The sequence below is a fragment of the Empidonax traillii genome, unplaced genomic scaffold (genome assembly GCF_003031625.1).
Source record: "Empidonax traillii isolate 1590-97213 ecotype Southwest subspecies unplaced genomic scaffold, ASM303162v1 scaffold176:size2985712, whole genome shotgun sequence".
NCBI lineage: Eukaryota > Metazoa > Chordata > Aves > Passeriformes > Tyrannidae > Empidonax > Empidonax traillii.
This window is the reverse complement of record NW_020955369.1, coordinates 2,712,532-2,732,033: the sequence shown is the minus strand read 5'-3', so window position 1 is coordinate 2,732,033 and position 19,502 is coordinate 2,712,532. Positions and strand designations below refer to the sequence as shown.

At 40.7% G+C, this 19,502-nt stretch overlaps 1 protein-coding gene across 4 annotated transcripts in view; it reads right to left on the bottom strand.

The window, feature by feature from the left end:
* Window positions 1-6,695: 6,695 nt before the first annotated feature.
* NRIP1 (nuclear receptor interacting protein 1) overlaps window positions 6,696-19,502 on the bottom strand; it is a 75,173-nt gene continuing 62,366 nt past the window's right edge. For 3 of the 4 annotated variants that reach the window (XM_027886012.1, XM_027886013.1, XM_027886014.1), the window contains one exon: window positions 6,696-15,530. In XM_027886012.1, the coding sequence (XP_027741813.1) occupies window positions 11,676-15,164 (3,489 nt within the window). In that variant the 5' untranslated portion in view covers window positions 15,165-15,530 and the 3' untranslated portion in view covers window positions 6,696-11,675. Of the gene's footprint in view, window positions 15,531-18,640; window positions 18,658-19,502 lie in introns of those variants that run through there. The other variant, XM_027886015.1, reaches the window with a different exon arrangement.

Below are 19,502 nucleotides of genomic sequence, written 5' to 3'. Positions count from 1 at the left end.
GCTCAGTTCCGTGCACACTGTGTCTCACCTAAAAAATCCAATGCGCAGGCTGGAAGGTGGAAAGACCTTCCCCGGTTCTTCGTTCGCGAAGAGACTGGCCGATATACCATCTGATAGCAATAGAGATCTAAGTTGTATATAGATGCCGTGCAAAGAGAACCCTTGTTCGTGGCAGGAAGACTGCAGTGATTGCTGCAGAAGTTGAATAAACAGAGATGAGGTAGCAGCTGTGACTTTTGCTGTGGAAAAAGAAAACACAGCAAACAGGAACTCCTGCTTTCACAGGAGCTTTACCATTTTGGCTCTGTAATCTGACTTTGCTCAGACGCTAAAGCAAGGCATCCTAGTACTGCAATACTCTTCCTGAAGTCCGTTTTTTGCATCTCCCTTTCATCCTGGACTCTTTCAGCAAGACCAACCCAGTCATCATTCCCTTCAGACTCAGGATGGTACCATACACCCAGCTGGCCAGCGAGTCCCCCCCACCCCACTGGGCAGCAGTAGGCTCTGCAGCCAGCAAGGCTCTGTTATATTGCCCCTTTTTGGTACCTCTTTTCACCCCTGTCAGGTCTCAGGCAACAGCAACAATTTGAATACTAGATAGAAAAGACAGAATACCTCTCTAAGCACTCCTTCTTTGACCAATCTACTGCAACTGTCTCTGGCGTTGACACATTTCTGGACAGAGTTTTCTGCGCTTCATCAACTCATGATCTGGTCCTCACCCCAGGGACTGAATTTTGCCCAGTGAATGCTGTTCTCATTCATCTGAGCCTTCCCCTGTTGTTTCCCACTCCAGAAAAATACATGCATCAAGCAGAGGAGAGCAAACTTGGAGCATACAGAGTGAAACCCAAGTAGCTCTGCCCTGCCCTACAGATGCTTCCACTGTTGTCAAGATTTTGATCCCCTGTGCTGAACCCTCTACTTTCCAGCAAAGCACGGGGTTCCATGCCACAGGCAGTCACACTCCACATCCAAACAGACAGCCCTGTCTCAGCTCCAGTGTAACCACGTTTGCTTTAGGCCAACTGGGCACACGCTCACAGGGTGACACTGGCACAGCTGCACCATTAATGCAGGCTAACAGGAAGACAGAAGATGCCAGGAAACTGGCTGCTGCTTCTGCAGCCCATGCTCTGTGTAACGCCAAAAATCTCCACATCCCCTTGATCCAGACTGGGAGACAGAAAAACTGAACTAGGCAGAAATTTCTACAGCGCCCAGAATCTTGTGTGACTGACGTTACCACTCACCGCTTCAGGCGTCCTGGGAGCGAGGCACAAGTTACACTGGGTCACAGGAGACTTCTGCTCTGTGCAGGAGGTTCCTGGGGCTGTCAGGAGATGTTTTGCAGGCAGCATTGTACTGTGTTTACAGACACAGTTTGAAATCAAACAAGGGATAGCCAGCCATCTCATTCTAACGTAAGTACAACATAAATGTTTATGTAAAAAGAGAGAGAAAGATGACAGGAAAACTGGAACAGCACCTTTCTCACTAAAGGGAACCAAGTTTTCAAGTGCCAAGGCAATGAAAAAAAATCAGTTGAAGCCACTAAATATGAGAAAAGTTAGTGTTTGGTTTTTTTTTTTTAATGTAACTAGCTTTATCCTTAGTCGTCCTATGCAAGTTTGAGAGTGAGATGTGTTCAATACAACAGCTGCTGTCAGTTTCCAGACAATTATTCCTTCCGCTTCTAAATTAATAACTGCAACTCTATGCCATGCAAAAATATAGGATGATTCTTTGTGCTGTGAACATTTGCAGCACGGGATTTCAGTACCTTCTCTTCCTCTATCAGCAGCTGCCACTGTTTTGGTGGTGTTGAGAGCAGCTGCCACCAGCTCCCAGCTCTCCACGTCAGATCTCATGCAAATGGCAAAATTGGGCCCCCTGGGAAGCAACCACTGCCTGCACCACCCTTGTGCCTTCCCTCTGGGAAACAGGTGGTGGGACAGAATGGGAGCAGGCTACAGACTGCCAGCTGGACCATGCTGAGGACATTTTAAAAAAAAAAAATTCCCCTCTCATTTTCCTTCTCTGTCCTTGAACTTGCAGTTTTTATTCTGTGTCACTTTTAAAAACTCTTAAAAAGCAATTTTTTTTTCTTTTTGGTGGGGAAAAGAGGCTGTGTGACATACACTTTGCTTCTTTCTGCCACAGTAAGCAGCATTCTTAAATAAAGAAGATACTGGGGGTAGGTGCTGTTAGATGTCATCACCTCTCTTCTCAGTATGCAGGCACTATGCAATGCCTTGGGTGAATACTTTCAGAGGAGAGACCAAGATATAGCATTCAATACAGTCAATGCATAACACAGTACCTTGGGCAAATACTTATTTCAAAGCAGTTGTCTAAAAATACATACTTCTTTTGTCTCCTCTGCCCTTCATGGACGATAACTGGGCTCCTGTGCAGTTTAAAGATGAGATGAAAGGACTCAAAATGATAGGCACAAGGAAGGGGAAAAATGGCATGAGAGTTAACAGTTGTTCACACAAGAGAGACGCATTGCTATGTGGCAAGGATTACCTAGACTATTCCTTTCAGATTTTCAAGCATATCTACGTAAGGACCAACCAGCTCTTGGTACTTCTGCACAATGAAATGTAAAGCTTCTTTTGATTTTGGACTAGGAAGTAAGTAAACTTGCACCAGTACTGTTCCAGGGTTTAAGTGGTGATACTGAACTAGAGTTAATTAGTATACTGAGCCAACCCTATCCTGGGATGCATCAAAAGCAGCGTGGCCAGCAGGTCGAGGGAAGTCATTCTTCCCCTCCATTCCGCCGTCCTGAGACCCCCACCTGGAGTGCTGTGTCCAGCTATGGGGCCTCAGCACTAAAAAAGATCTAGATCTGGTGGAATGAGTCCAAAGGAGGGCCACAAAGATGTTCAGAGGGCTGGAGGACCTCTCCGTTGAAGACAGGCCAAGATAGCTGAATGTTGTTCAGCCTGAAGGAGACTCTGGGGCGACCTTGGAGTCCATTCCCCTGAAAGGAGCTTAAGAGAAAACAGAAGAGGGACTTCTTAAAAGGGCATGCAGTGATAGGGCAAGGGGGAATGGCTTTGAGCTGAAAGAGGGTAAGATTTAGGTTTGATATCAGGAAGAAATTCTTTACTGTGAGGGTGGTGAGGCCCTGGAACAGATTACCCAAAAAGCTTGTGGATGCCCCATCCCTGGATGTGTTCAAGGCCAGGCTGAACAACCTGGTCTAGTTGAAGGTGTCCCTGCTCATGGCAGGGGGTTGGAACTTGATGATCTCTAAGGTCCTTTCCAACCCAAACCATTCAGTGATTCTACTATCTATGACATGACTAGCTACATGAGATTTTTTTTCCTGGATTCATCCAATTCTTGCCTCAAATGCTAGTGATGAGTTCCTCACTGTGACCATGTTAAACAGAAGAAACTGAGGCAGGATTAAAGGCACTTGAAAATAACATACTGTAGCATGCTGTTTTACGATTCCCCTTCCCTCTTTTTTGTCCTTCTCCTCCCCTTCAATTAACTGTGGCACAAAAGGTAAGAAACACCCCCAAGTTGCTGGTTTGCCACAGCAAACACAGAGGACAGGCACACAGATACCTACAAACATGAGGAACTGAAGAAACACAGGCTTCCTGCAAGACCAAAGGTGAATCACATGCTGAGCCATTTGTAAGGCATGTCACTTAAGCTTCTCCTAAAAAATACAAACCCAAAGGCTTCTTTCAGAGTCAAATGTGAATAACACATTCAGGATAAAAAACCTGCACAAATATATCAGCTCAGACGAACTTCCATCTTCCACAGAAACCCTAAGTAAGGCACTTCCCAAGTCACAGCATATATGAGACTGAGCATCAGGGCATCCAGCTCCAAATCATGCTTGAATTTCATCACTTATTCTCTCTCAGTACCTGTGATGAGATTTGGGCATGGGCTCTAGTCAGGCAGAACTTGGAGAACTACGGCATTTTGCTGGAGTTACAAAGGTGGAGAGAGGCAAATATTGAGAGGTAACAACAACAAACAGCATGTATCTGTGTTTCAGTGGCTACTGGACACTCATTTGCACAAGTCACCTTTGAGGTCTGTACTGAAATTTTCAAAAGAATTTGAGCATAAAAAAAGGGTGTGATTTTAAAAGTCAACACCAGCTTCAGTAAAGACTGAGGTCAGAGATCCCCCCCTAACTTACAGAATCTAAGTCTGCCTCCCACTTAGTGAGAAAGTAACACCATGTCACCAAACGAGAATCCAGATCACCTATGCTGTGAAGGAGGACATAATCATTTCTCCACCTTTCTCCAAAACATGAAGATGCACTGAAGGCACACACCGAGTTTAACTGCAAAGGCAGGCATCAGGTTTATCTAACCGGCACAGTCACAAGTCAATAATGTTTGTTTTGCATTCAGTTAAATTCTGAGTAATTTAATCAGAAAAGTAATCTGGAAATAGTGACAAATCTCTTTACTCCTTAAGAGCGAGCAGTCCTTAGAAAGCCCAATCAAAGTGGGCTGTTGCTAGCTAGATCAGCATATGCTCCTTCATTAGCAGCACTGACAGCTATCAGCAGAGAGGATTTTCATGCCCAAGTTTGTGCCATGCTCCCTTTGAGTCACTCTGACAATCAAAAGGAAATCAAAATATTATCAGCAATTATTACCTGTGTATCTTAGCCACTGCTCGAGGCTAAGTCCCTACAGACATTCCCATGGGCGTATTCCACGTCTCTAATGTGCCATACACAAAAACAGTGTCATTGCACTGTTTAGTTTCAAACACTCATTTTTCTTGGCAAATTTTACAGTCAATGAAGAATAATTTGCTTTTACTTTTCTTATGTGCATGTGTTTGTATTACTGCAACAAGTTTCTCTACTCTGGTAAAGGCTTCCACAAGGCACATCCCTAAAAATGATCCATCAAAATCCACATCTGTCCTTGATGTTAATTTCATTGAGGAGCAGAAGACTGGGCTGCCAAGTCCCATGAACACAATCGCTATCCCCTCCCTCCCCACTTTGACATCTCTAAAGCAGAAATGAACGTTTCTTTATCCAGCAGCTATTTTGCTAAAAAAGCATCAACGTCACACGCATCTTTCCTTCTGTGAGGAAAAAGCTGAAGACCAAGAAGATTCCGCATGACCACAGGTCTGCCTGCAAAGAGTTCACAGACAGTTTGAGGCATTTTTTAGCAAGTTCATTATGAATCACTAAGCAAGTGCCGCAAACGTTCACTTGCAGTGAAATGTTTCTCAGGATATTCACACCCATTCAACATCCTCATCGCTCCACAGGCTGTTTTTAGCATAGCATACACTCAGCTCCGCAGGCCTGTTTGTTCTGGTAGACACAATGCAAGTTTTACTTGGTGTTGCAGCACAATTGGATAAATACAGTGAAGTTAAAACAGCCTTTCCTGCCCTCCCCTCCTTCCCCTTCCCCCCCCACCCAAGTAATTAAAGAAAAATCAGTGATATTCAGGTGCTCCAAGGAGAACCACTTGAGAAACAGAAGCGTACTGTGAGCTTTGCTTGGTGGGCAAACTCAAAACCAGAGGAACCACGTCAGTGAGGAAAAGCACACAACTCAAGAAATCATTTCCGAGCTGCACTGCCACTGGAAGATTGGCTCCTTAGGTATACTGCTTTTTGCTTTTTCAGGTGCCTCTATTTTGGCTTAGCCATTCATCCCTCAGATCAAGCCTACTTACAGGGAGAAGAGTCTGTGCAGAAGCTGGGTCAGGGGTCTTCTCCCTCTGCAGCACAGCTGAGTATCACTGGTGGTACTGCATCCGTACTACAAGATGACGTATCCAAAGACAGACAGCATCCCAACCCTATTCTATTTAGGATACCAATTAAAATGCTCAGTTATGTAGTTCACGAAGACCTAGCTGAGATCTATGGAGTCAGAATCACTGTTTTAAAATTAACTTTATGTTTTATAACTTAGGCTTTCCAGAAAGCTTCCAAAGAACCTCATGCATGCAGTTTATTGCTAAGAGATCAGAAAACTTGGGAGGATTCATGAAAATAGCTGTTACTGTTATCCAGAACAGTCACAACCCAAGTGCTTGCCTGCAACTGTACAGACACAGTGTGCCTGTACATCTTGGAACAAAAATATTCTGGGGAAACAGCACTAATGCTGCAATCCATCATTTGCACTGATGTCCTAAGCTAACTTAGAAACCCCAAAATACAATGCAAGTGCACTACTAAACCTTTCTGTAGGTTTCACAGGCAAACTGTGTTCACTTTTCTACGTTTGCTTAAATAACTGGAATAAACGAAAACGTCCTCTTTGTGATATGGACCAAAGTAGGTTTTAGTGGGAAAACAGATCTTTCCTGCCCTGCACAGGGGACCTGAACAACATTTCAACATTTAAAATGATTTTCACGTGAGAATTCCCATTTAGAGGTTTCCAGTTTACGGTCACTGATTTCAAGTTAATAAGCAGAAGGGTATTTGAATAAAACACAGTACAGAGCTTTGTAAAGTAAAGCTGCTAATCTGATTTAGATTGTTTCACTTCCAGCTCCACAACTCTCTGTTTCCAGTCAGTAGCCTTGCTGAAGGTTATGTGTGTCTAAGTTCTTGAGGTATTTTTGTTGTCAGATATTTGCATTAACAGCACTGATGCAAAGATCCCACTAACGCATGAAATAAAGCAGATTTAAAAACCATCAAGACAATGCATTTTTCTCATTTATTCAAATCTTCTGCAGGAAGTAAACACTGAAAGATTTAAAAAAACTTCACACTGCAGTATGTACAGTTTTGTGACATCACATGAGGAAATTAATTTCTAATAAAAAAATGAGACCAGTTAGATAAATTACTGAAGACACATCACAATAAAATTGGTTGTGGCAAAATCCCGAATTCTTATGTATGGCAATGAAAATCAATACTCCTTTGTTTTACAGGGATGGAATAGTCCTGGTACAATATTTCAATTACGCAAAATGGAGTCCTGAACTTACATGACTGATTATAGTTGTATGAACACTTCATGTTTTAAAAGTAGTTTTGCTTTTTTTTTTTCCCCCAGACCCTTTTGATTTGAAGCACATTCTTTCACAAAGCTAAAATACCACAGCAGAAGTCATGTCCAGAAGTGGAATACTGTTGTGTTTTGAACTGACCTGACTCGTTAAGACTTTTTTTTTTTTTTTGCCAACGCACAGATGCACAGGGTCCCCCATGCACTTTTCATGCAGCAGGTAATCACAACTTTAAATAAAAGTATTTTTCTATACATTCTTCCAGACTTGCAACTGTATACATACATGCAAAAGTTTTTAAACCTATGTGATCATATTTACACTTATACATGGAATATACATAACAAAAAAGATTAAAAGGGGTTTTTTTTTCCTTTGCATTAGAACAATACAAAATATGTATTTTTCATTAAGGAAACCACTATTTACATCACCTTTTAAAAACCAATTTCAACATATTATAGGTGTAACAAGTCAACATATTTACATTATATATAAATATATATAATATATACTTACCAGTTTACTCCTCTGTAAGATGTGGCAGAGAACAAACTGGTAATATCATGTCACTGACGTCAATGAGAGCTGTAATACTTTCACCAACATTTAACAGGGAAAATTTAAACCACTCACTTCTTTCTTTCTTTTAAAAACATTTGTAAATCAAAAATTTAAAAACACTACTAAGAGTAAATGGCTAAGAAAAGTGAAAGTTATGGCTGAATTCCCTTTTGATCTCGTAACATTTATAAACTTCTCCAACTGAGCCGCCTGGTTATGTGGTATCAGCAGAGAAGCCCTACAGCAAAACACCTTTGATTCTGTGGTCATGTGTTACCCCCCCATCATTTCCTCTAATTTTGGCAGAGGAGACACTAAAAATCCGGTTATCTGACTCCTGTACACTTCCCTCTGGAAAAAAAAAGGCATATCTGCGTGGTGACTACAAGTCAATCCCCAAATCCATCTGGCTTGAGTGCTACATGCCAAGTGCATGTGCCTGTAGATCGGGCACTTAGCAATCCAAGTGCTGCAACTCCTCCCAGTTAAGTGAGGTTAAAGTTAATTCACGTTTCAGACCCAAGGGGTTGCAATTACAACTCTAGGTGTGGTAGAGAGACAAATCCCTAACTCACTTCTTCACTGCTCTGTGAGGTGGAGGCAGCTTTTCCCTATCAGTCTCACCCAGCCACAACTGGGATACATTGTCCCCTCCCTCCCTGTCCCTTCCGTGGTGAGATCACACATCAGCACCCATCACTCCTGCACTGCTTTGCCTATACAGCTGCTGCTGCTAGTATCTGATAAGACCCCATTTTCCTTCAAATCTATAGTCTAAGAGCCTGTGGGAGATACGAGGTGCTGAGAGCACCACGTACAATTCAAGAGATGACCCTGGTCTGCAATTCATCTATGGTGGAAATCATGGATATCTGAGTGGCTTGGGAAAACAAGGCCAGCCCTCCAGTCCATCTGCTGGTGCAGCAAACCCATCTCCTGCACCCCTCTTTTCTGATGGACAAGTTCCCAAGGAAAGAAAACTAGTGACTCCTTTTTACTCACCCATGCTACGAGGCAAAAAATGATTAAAGAGCCTTTGGTCCAAAGGTTTCAAGGCTGTAAATGTGGGTGGGGTAGATTTAAAGACCTCTCTTCCCTAGGGAGGGGGTAACACCAGTGGAACTGGAGAATTTCATATAGGAGGCTGTTGCCCTCCTAGCAGCTGACTGAGAGCACTCCCTTGGCACGCCCTGCCCTCTCTCAAGGTCCTCATCGTTGTGTTACCTGCTGCTTGAGATTGCAATGTCTGCAAGAGGCAAGATTCTTCCATGAACGGCATGTCCTAAACCTAAATTCTTGTGTATTATAGTTGACTGACGTCTGTGAGAATGGCAATACCCTTTTGCTAACATCACCTAAGAAGAAAAGTAGAGCCTCAACTGGTCAAACTGTTACCATTTTAACTTAAACATTTTATAAAACCTTCAAAACTAAATGTTCAAAAGTATATATTATAACAATAGACTACCCTAGAATAAATACATAGGTCAGCACACTGCTAGACTCCAATATTACTTTTTTTTAGGGTCAGACTCTTGTCTCCATTTTTCATCTCGACTTCGATGAAGTTTTTTCAACCAGATTATTCCATGTCCACTCAAACTGCACTATTTTGTGGAGCCCTTCAAGTAAATTATAACCCTGTATTTACTCTGGGGAACATCTATTATTCTATATTGTATATATTTCCTACCTATATACATATTGTTTCAAGAAAAATAATCAATTAAGACTTTAAAAGACATTTAATGGATGGAACAAATACCATCTTTTTAATATTTCTGCTGGGTTGACTCATATAAAAAGAATTCAGTTCCACTGTCGATCCAAAATATACTTTATCTCATTAATGATTATTCTATGAGACATCTGAATTGTCACTGGGCCACTTATAAATGCAATATTAGAAACAAACAAAATTTTATTTTTATATTATACTTCAAACAATGACATTTAAAATGATATTAGATTTGTGTGAAGGTCTTAAAATATAAATCTTCTTTGTACAGCCCATTAATATATTATGCTTCACCGAAATAACATAAAAATATATCTTTAAATTGCTCTGTTATTTCTCATAAAAACCAGGGGGAATGTTTTATATCGGATACTGCCAAATGTTTGCGTTCCCTAAAAGAAGGTATCATCCCCCAGAGGGAGGCAAAACAGAATAGTGGTGCATTTTCCAGCTGGCAGACAGGAGAAGTCCCTTTCAGTAGGAACTGCACTGGGAAAAGGAGGAAGTGATCCTGGGCTGGGGACGAGGATGAGAGGGGGGAATAACAGCAAGCCAGGAGTCTGGGAAAAGGGTCTCTGAAACCAAGCCGGACAGCAAAAGAGCACAACGCCCCATCACTGATCTCTGCTATGCAGACATGAGATGGACAGAAAGAGCAGTTCTGTCATGTCATTGGCTCTCAATGGTGAAAACAGTCAAAATCAAAACAGTGTGGCTTTCTTTATCTGGTGCAAGCCAACTACTCAGCTGTTTGCTGATAGCAGAGGGGATTATCAGTGAAATTAAGAAGCCACAGAGAAGAGGGTTTTTTTCCAGGGGAGTAAAAAGTTCAGCAAAATTTCTGCTTGCCAATAATTCACATAATTTAGAGGAACTGGATTTTGTCCTCCTCCTCCCCCACGAGAAATAAGGGCTGCAAATGGAGTTAACACTGACAGTGTTAACAGGAAAGTGGCTCCTCACGGCTCTTCCCCAGCCAGCAATTCTTTTAAAGTGTCTCAGCTTTGACTGCAATTTTCAGTTCCTCCCATCTCAGGCTGATATTGCCAGATGTTACAAATCACAGCACAGGTGGGGATTGAGGAAAAGGGCAGAGGAGGATTTCTCAAGACATGTCCCACTATCCATTACAGAACATGACAAAACCACAGTTTTATCCTCAGTGCAACCTGGAAAATTATTCTAAAACCAGGTTTTCTGCAGTGAAAGGGTAGTGCATTAAACCACGCATCAGCTGTTCAGAGAGTAATAAATATTGGCAGATTATGGATTCTTTTCCCTGGTTGTAGGAAGAGGCCAACACGTTTTTCATTAAAATCCTATTCCATCTTTGAGTGGAAGGCTGATGTGCTGCTTTAGCACAGTCAGTGTTCTTCTGCAGAGAAGCAGGATGGTGCTGAACAGACAATTCCACTCATCTGCTTCACAGGCTTTCCACCATTTTCCCCACCAAATACATGTACTAAGCCTTCTCAATTCCACTACTCCAAGAGGCATTTTGGCTTTCCCCTTTTCAGCAGGGAAGTGACAGGAATGTGCTGACAAAAGGACTCATGCAGCACTTGCATGGCCTGTGAAAATCTGCCTTTTTTTATAAAAACCTAGAAAAAACCCTTAATCATAACTAATAACTCATAACTATGGCTAAGAATTCTGAGGAAGGCATTTGCCAAGAGCAGGGCAAGGAAGAAAAATAGATTTTACACCACTATTCTGGCAGGACCACAAACAAGATTTAAAAATAACAATACAAATTTTGGAAGCACTAAAAAATACATTTCAGTGCACTTCAATTATTAACACTGACGCAGGTTTTCCAATATGATGAGCTAATACCTTGGACGGACTGCTCCATTTCTTAAAAGTTATTCTTAAAATGTCACAAAACATATTAAACATTCAAAAAAAAAAAATGTACGCTGTCTCTATGCTCAGGCTTTCAAAAAAATAAGGATTATTTTACAGGGAGGGAGGAAACGCAGCATCACCACCACCTAGGCTGTATGCTTACACTTTGTTATACCAAAAACTTGCAGTTCCAAATAAGACTCTGATCAAAGAGTACTCATAACTTAATCTGATACATACAGAAACATCTTGTACAAATTACAACCTTTCTAGTTTCCTTGTGACAATCTACTGTAAAGCAAAATTTATCTACATGTATTTTAAATAACATCACCAGAAAAATAAAAAGTTTATCAAATGAAAACATGTTTCAATTAGACCATGCTTTTTTTTTAAAATCATGCTCAATTTATACAGTAGTCAAGTTGATACTCATTTTTCTTTTTTCTCTTTTTTTTTTTTTTTTTTAAACAAAGATTCAAAACCGCTGATTGTAAACTCACTGAGGAGGCTGCAGTTTATTCTGGCTCTTTTTTGATTGTTCGCACTTTTTCCAGAAGTCCATGCACTTCTCCATTCACACCACCATGCTGATGAGAGGTGTTACTCCCCATATGGCTGTTGTAAGGGCTTCTCAAGTTACTAAAAGGAGTTTTAAGCTCTGTGTCAGATGGCAACTCCTCTTTGATTGTAACATGAGTTGAACTCTCAGTAAATGAAGGTTCATTCCAAATTTCTTTGTCATGTGCTTCTTGGCTACTAACAGAGTTGCCACCCTTCTGTAACATGTAGTACAATATTGGATTGGTTTTGGTCAGTCTCGGAGAGTCTTTCTCATAATCATTCTTGTCCATGCCTGTGATCACCCATCTGATGGGCCCTTTTTCACTGGGCATGGAACACATGCTAAACTGGTCAGACTCGAGTCTGGATACCGTATTCCCCAAATGTTCAGGGAAGGGGGAACTGGCAGGGCTCTTTACTGCTACAGGATACTGAAATGTTCTGTGATCTACACAATTATTCTGCTGCACGGGGCTTCCCATCAACGATCTTACCGAAGAAATTGTGAATTCAGGTTTATTAATTGTTGCACTGGTTTTGTTTCCTTTTTTCTTGCCCTCTGTTAGTATGTTATTCCTATGTTGTGACAGATCTCTCTCACAGTTTTCTGAGAGAAGAAGCTGTTTCAACACATTAAAGCCTTTACTATCTCTAGACCAACTCCTGTTTTCAGTTTCACTATTTGAACCGTGACTTACAGCATATTTAAATTCAGCATCACTTCTGCTGAATTTCAGTTCTTGCTGGTTAAGCAAAGGCCCATACAGCGCCTCAGTAGGAGAAGCGTGATTGTTTGCAGCATCAGACACGTTACTTTTCATCTTTTTTAGTGGACTTTCCAAAGGCTCAACATGAAGCTTCCTCTTCTTGGGTACTGTGCAAAGACTCTTGGATTCAAGGTGTGTCAGCTCGTTGTTTCGGTGACTCCTGTCCAGCTCATCTGCAGGGTAACTGTCTTGATTCTGTCTCAGCAACCTACTTAGGAGGCCATTTTTGGAAAAGGAGAAATCTTGAGGTGAAAGAGGCTCAGATTTCAACTCCTCGGATGCTGGAGAAGCAGCTGTGTTTCTGTGCAGTGAATGAACAAATCCTTGAAATTTGTTACCCTTGCACTCTCTTGCTTGTTGTGCATTTGAATTATAAGGAACGTTAGGTTCTTCAGATGGTTCAGTTTTTATTTTCACCGTCAATATTTGCTCATTCAAAGCCTTATCTGTCTGTTCTTGAGAACTTTCATCTCTTGAAAGCATCCTCTCTTTCTTTTCACTTTTACCTTTATTGGGAGTTCCCAGAAGCAGCTGAAGGACAGTGCGCCTTTCAAGGAGATTTTCTATTTCCGAACCTGGAAGTCCTTGTTCCGCGGGCGCAGGCTGACAACTGAATATTTTGTTATTTTCTTCATGCGTACTCAATTTATTCGTAAGCAGAGGGCTGTTCAACCTATCAATCAAGCCCACAGGTTTATCCATGTTTCCTGCTAGCAGCTGCTTGCTGGCTCTTTGTTCTTCACTCGACATGGAAGTCTGCATGCCGCACTGAGCCAGGTTCTGCAACAGCTTGCTGGCACTGAACGCTGAAGAGTTCTGGGGACTGTCATTCCTGCTCAGCTTGGCTCCTTGAATTTCTTTGCTTTTAGACAGGTCTATCAAATGTTTGGATGCAGGATTCATCAGTCTATCCGGCTGGATGCTGCAGGCGTACGGTGGGGAGCTGCGCTTGATGGCTAGAGACTGGTGCGAGAGATTTATAGGAGAGTCTGCTTTTGTAGAAGCCAGCAAAGGTGGAGTGCTTAATGGAGTCATTCGATTTGCACTGGGACTGTCAGTAACAGGAGTCCTTTTCCCAGTCTGAACAGTGAATTTTGCCACATCAGCTGCACTGTGTGGTCCCTGAGGGTCATTACTCTTGTCTACCTGTTCTTCAGTCTTATGCCCGAGCAACAGCTGAAGCAGTGTTACTTTCTGATGGGGATTCAGCTTGGAAGATTTTGGAGTGTCTTTCTCTTCCTTGTTCTCTGGACAGGAAACTTTTGGATCCCAGTTATGAAGCAAGGACTGAGTCAGGTTATCCAGTGATGCAGGTGGACCTGCATCTGGTTTATCTGTCCTCTGTTTAAAGGATAGGTCTATAGGAAGACAGTTAGAATGGGAGCTTTCATCATCGCTGCTGTCTTCTGTAAAACTAGGATTGTTGTCTGAGTACTCATCAACAGTTGTTGGTGTGCTACTGTCTTCAAAAAGGCTGGCTCTCTCACTCTGCTCACGCCCTGTCACATGCTTGGTGGTGTTCTGGCTCTTCAGCAGATGCAAGAGCAAACTGTTGCTGGGAGAGGTTTTCAGGTTACTCCTTTCCAAAGAACTTTTGTATCCCACAGTCTTGGGAGGCGAATGCATGATTCCCACCGAACTCTGAAACGGTGCCACGCTGCTTTTGCTAGAAACCGGTTTGGGTGATGATCCTGCTTGACCATTGAGATGGCTTGTCATTCCTTTCGTCAGACCGAACTGGCCCACATCCTTCTGAGCGCTCTCTTGCAATCTGGCCATGGCCGCAAGTCTCTCGCTCGCGATTTGGTTGGCGTTTTGTGCTTTTAGAGCGTGTTCCCTGGAGTACTGCTGCAGGTGCGCTTCACTGGAAAGGAGCAGAGCTAGCTGGCTGCACGCTACGCTGGGCTTCGGCGAAGCGGCAGGACTGGATCGTTTCTCCACCATGCTGGCAACAGCTTGTAATCTTGCAGCACATGACAGAGGCTCATTTATCACTTTAGGCCCACTCTGCACCGCATGAGGGGATTCTATAAACCTCTCCTTGGGCAGGTTCTTTGTTATATCGGGCAGGCTGTTGTCCAGCTTCTGATCTTTTGCTTTGCTCTTCTTCAGCAGAGTCTTCAGGTGACTGGATGCAACGCCATAGCACCTTAAATCTTTCTCCACTTGTAAGGAATCGTGGCTAAGGGAATACCCTTGCTCCTTAAGGCTCTGCCTAATCTGCTGTGACAGAGCAACACTCTGCAGCCTAGAGCTGAATGACTGAAGCAAAGAGGCAAGTAATGTGCTATCCTGTTTGCCTTTAGGCACATTTTCAACCATGCCAGCCAACAAAGCTTCCTTTTTTCCATCTAAATCCACAATGGAATCAGACAACCGCCTTCTCTTTGCTGCATTCCAGTCTTCTGAAGACTGCAACAGTCTTGCTTTTTTGAGGTGCAGCATGCCAGATCCCCGATATGTACTTGTATTAAGAACTGGACCATTACTTTGACAGCTGGGAAATATATTTCCTGAAATCTTCAAGTTTTGATCCTCTCCACTATGCCCAGTAGACTTTTTGTCAACTGCAGTACCTGAACCTCCTGCTGCTTGATGCATTAGTAATCCCTCTAGGTAAGTTAGAACAACAGAATCCTGGTGCATCTCAGAGCCAAGCTCTTCTCCATGAGTCATGTTCAATAAAAGTTTCCAAAAAGGCTCTGGTTCTATTCACTTCAAAGACTGGCTTTGCTGAATCCAGATGCAGAATTAAGACAAAAAAAAAATTGATAGATGTCTATAGTGTTTTCTCACAGACTTTCAGAAACAATAGAAAATGTCTTATTCTAAGCAGGCTTCTCCCAGTGTGTACTGTTCGATGAGCCAGGTTTTCAATCATATCAATCTGCTGATCTCTAGAAATATTTATGGATGTCTAGGAGGAGCACTCAAAACATGGTTCCACAGAAATAAAGTTCCATTAAGTATGTGCTGCCTTCTTTCTCCAGGAAGCCAACTTGCTTTTCTTCTTTGTCCATCTCCACCAAGCACATAAAATTCCTAGGTAAAAAACACAAAAGAAAGAAAATATTTAGAATAAAATTTAAGTTCTTGAGACTTCTTTTCCTTTCTTTTTAAGAAAAAACCCCTAACCCTCAACACATTGTTTTAGGTAGAGATTCAGGATACATAACCAATGAAGATGTTCCAGAAGAAACTATAACTCAAGCAATGGGCAAAATGTGTGGTAACTAATTTAAAGAACTTTGTGAAAAAAATTTTAAGACAAAGTTTTATACAAAAATTAAACTTACTATTCATAAGCATAGCTCCTACAAGAGTTCATTGGATTTCCCCATTCTACATCTTAAAATAAGGAATAGCAAACATGAAAGAAAAATTTTGAATTGCTCTGAATACAGTTTTTAAAAATATTCCACTGGACTTTATTTCACAGTTGCGTCAACCTTTCTTCTTATGCAAATACAAATACACAGAACAAGCAGCCCTAAAATCAGTCTAAAAGAGAACTAATAGGAAAAGGCATGCCTAAAGTCAACATTTAGGTTCATGTCAAATCTGTTTTCAAGTAACAGAATAGGCAGCATCCTGAGTACACTTTTGTTTGGCAGGTAGATGATACTGCTGAAAGTAGAAACCAAGTTGACACTGCTGCCCAGGACTATGCAGTATTGCAAAACTCAGTGTGAGCACAACAGGGATGAAATCTGTTGTTCTTACAACACCCAACTACTCCCACAAGTCATTAGAACAGTCATGTGATAGGACTGGTGAAAAGGTTACATATGTTCCTGATGTAACATAAATCCTGATACCAAAATCCTCCCTTTGCCTGTGGATTTTTATCTTTACATTCTTTCTATACATGAAACAAGCAGTGGTAATCTTCCTTGAAGGGCTGCTATTTTCAAAGAGTGCAGAACACCTTTAACTTGACACTTTCTTGGACAGTGCCCTGTGCTATAAAAAGCTGTTTTAAAAAGCACAACAATGGTGCTTGTTCAAGATACATCTCTTCAGTTTTAGTTATAAGGCTGGTCAATGAAAGCATAAACAGTTCAGTCACCACAGGTCAATACTGAGATCATTACACCCCACAGGCCGCCTCCTTCCCTCACTCAGTTCTAAACCATTCAACGTGAGCAAAGGTAAGTGTCTTTCTGCATATTTTACTCTGCAATTTGCTTTCGAAGACTAAAAGCTCATTGAAAACTTGTATTTTTGCAAGTTTAAAAAGGATGTACACCGATGAAATCCTTGTCTCCTTAAACTCAATGAATATTTTATGACTGATTTCCCAGAGGCTATATTTTAATTCAAAACCTACAGGCAACTAGAAGTCAGAAAAATATTAGTGAAAAAAGTAAAGAATGAGAAGAAAAATTAAACAGTCATAAAGTTAACAGCCCATATATCCCCTTGTGCAAATACTCCATGTTATTAGACTTTAAGTCATTTAGAGAAACACTAAGAGCTATCTTGAAAAAACCCCAAAACAAAACAACCCAGCAATGCATTATAAGTGTAAATGCATATACCCATGTTTTTAAATACCAAATGAAAGGCTGATAGCTATTACTGAGGTCTCAGGACTTCCCTCAGGAATACGTATCTACATCACCCACCATTTACATAATTACCTGGAAAAGCCACAGTGTTCCTTCAAAAATATATCAAATGTGGATTCATCTAACTGAAAGTTACTGATCATCTCACTGTTCTCCTTCAAAAACCTGTGCACCTCTGGGTGCCCTTTTGCAGAGTTTCAACCCAAAACAGACTAAAATCACAAATAACAAATCCTTAAATGTGAAGGTTTCCAATGAATACATCAAGTATCCAGCAACAGTAACATCAATACAGCCAGAATTATTTCCTCCAATATTTGGGAATGCACTGTATCTGGAAAATATATTTTTCTAGCTTCCAAAAATAAACTGTTTATCTGCAGCCACATTGTTCATGTTTCTAAAGGTAATTAAGTTGACTGCATGCTGTTATTAAAAAGGAGTGAGTAGCACTTGATACGCTCTGTTTTGCATTTAAGACAGTAAAACTGAAGTTTTGTAAAGATTTTTTACTATCTGATAAAAGCAATCCTTGCAGGTCACCTTTAAGATAAAGTTCCAAACAAATACACCATTAAGCCAATGTTCAGTACAACTTCACTTATTACAGCCTTGGGTAATTCAAAAGAGACAATGCATTTATGCAAATTCCTCAGGTACTCCAGAAGCCTGTTGCAGAAGATGACACTTCCTTCTAGCCAGTACAGTTTACATACAATATCTTCTATAAGACGTGTTTTGCCACCTTTTTTTTTTTCTCATTTTATTTTGAATTACTCTGTGCTATGGAAATACTAATAGTTTTACAGAAATTAGATTGATGCAAACAAACCTTCTTTAAAGAGAATGAAACCTAAATATACTTAACATCACTTAACTTTTAAGCAATCCTTCTTAAAAGCCTCTTCTGATCTACTGCTGCAACAGGATTATAAAATCTTACTATATTTAATGTTCAATATACAAATGCGAAGAATTCATCTGTCAAGAACTAAAATTACATTTTTAAAAAACTGTCTCTAATCCCACACCTTATTTGTGATGAAAAACCAGGTAGTAAATTCCAGAATTTGAAGGCAGTCTCATAACTAGGCACTTCCAGCAGGTTTTGAACCAAGTATGGTTTTCTTGTACTGTCTGAGGCGTGGTCATGTGGAAATCAAACCAGCTCTGCAAATGAATGTTCAGCTGGACATTAAGGCAACCATTCAGCAACCTTTTAAAAACATAGAAACTGTACTACAGAACTTCTCTGGACTCACTGAAACGTTAATAATTTTTATTAATTTTATTAAAGAATAAATTTTATTCAAGAAATTACCAGAACAGAGGAAAGAGAAAAGAACATTAGGAAAAAAGAAGGAAGAGAAAGGAGAAGGCATACGACAACAGATCTCTTATTTCCCAGGAAGGGTTGAATCAACTGCTAAGATTTATGAATCTCTACACCTAAAAATTCTATTTAGTTACTGTGACAAAATAAATTTATAGGTTGACCACAAAACTACTGTAAATGCGCTCTTTGTTTCAACTTCTACGATCTTTTTCCAGACTCCTGTACCTAAGAAATACATAACCCACTTGTTTTGGAGAGACTTCTTTCAGAACCTCAAGAGCACCCACAGGGACAAAACTAAACCACCAGCAGAATCCACAGCACAAATGCTGTAACCTGGTGAGACACTCCCCAAGCGGAGCATACCATGAGAAATCAGTCCCACAGCCTTTTTAAAGTGTGCCTAGGGAGAAACTGTGGGCAGAATAAGGAAGATAAGAGAATGTTAAAATGTACACTGAAGCGTGTATGTCCAGAATATTAATTCTACTTTTGCAGTTCTTGGAGTTTTTCTTTGCTTGCAAACTACAGATATACTTGTCCACCACAAAGATTTTAAAACAACAACAAACTTTAAGATCCTTTGCTTAAAAAAAGTATTACTGCTGCAAAATATAATGGAATTTGAGGATACATCGGCATCTTGCTCCTGAATATACATTTTTGATTTTTAATGAATCCTCTGAAATAATGAAAACCTCAACTGTGAAACCTAACTGGAGACAAACAGCAGACTTCTAAGTTCACCCAACAGATATTTAGTTCCCATCATTTAAGAAACTGACAACTAGTAAAATTACATCCACAAGATATTTTTCCAATATCCCAGAGTAGTAGTTCTAGTTAAATCCCTTTGCTAAATGGAACAGAGAGCCAAAGTAAATTAACAACTAGACTAGTGATACAGTATACTAGACTTGGATTAACTGATGAGGGTTGCACAATGTATTAGACATAACCCATAAAACTGCATATTAATGTCTTCCCTATGATCTTGAATTAAGATTATAGAAGAAAAAAATCTTATATCAACCATTAAGGTATTCATTTTGGAAATTGGCAATGGCTAGCAGATTGCCCAAATGAAAATATATTTGAAAAGAGATT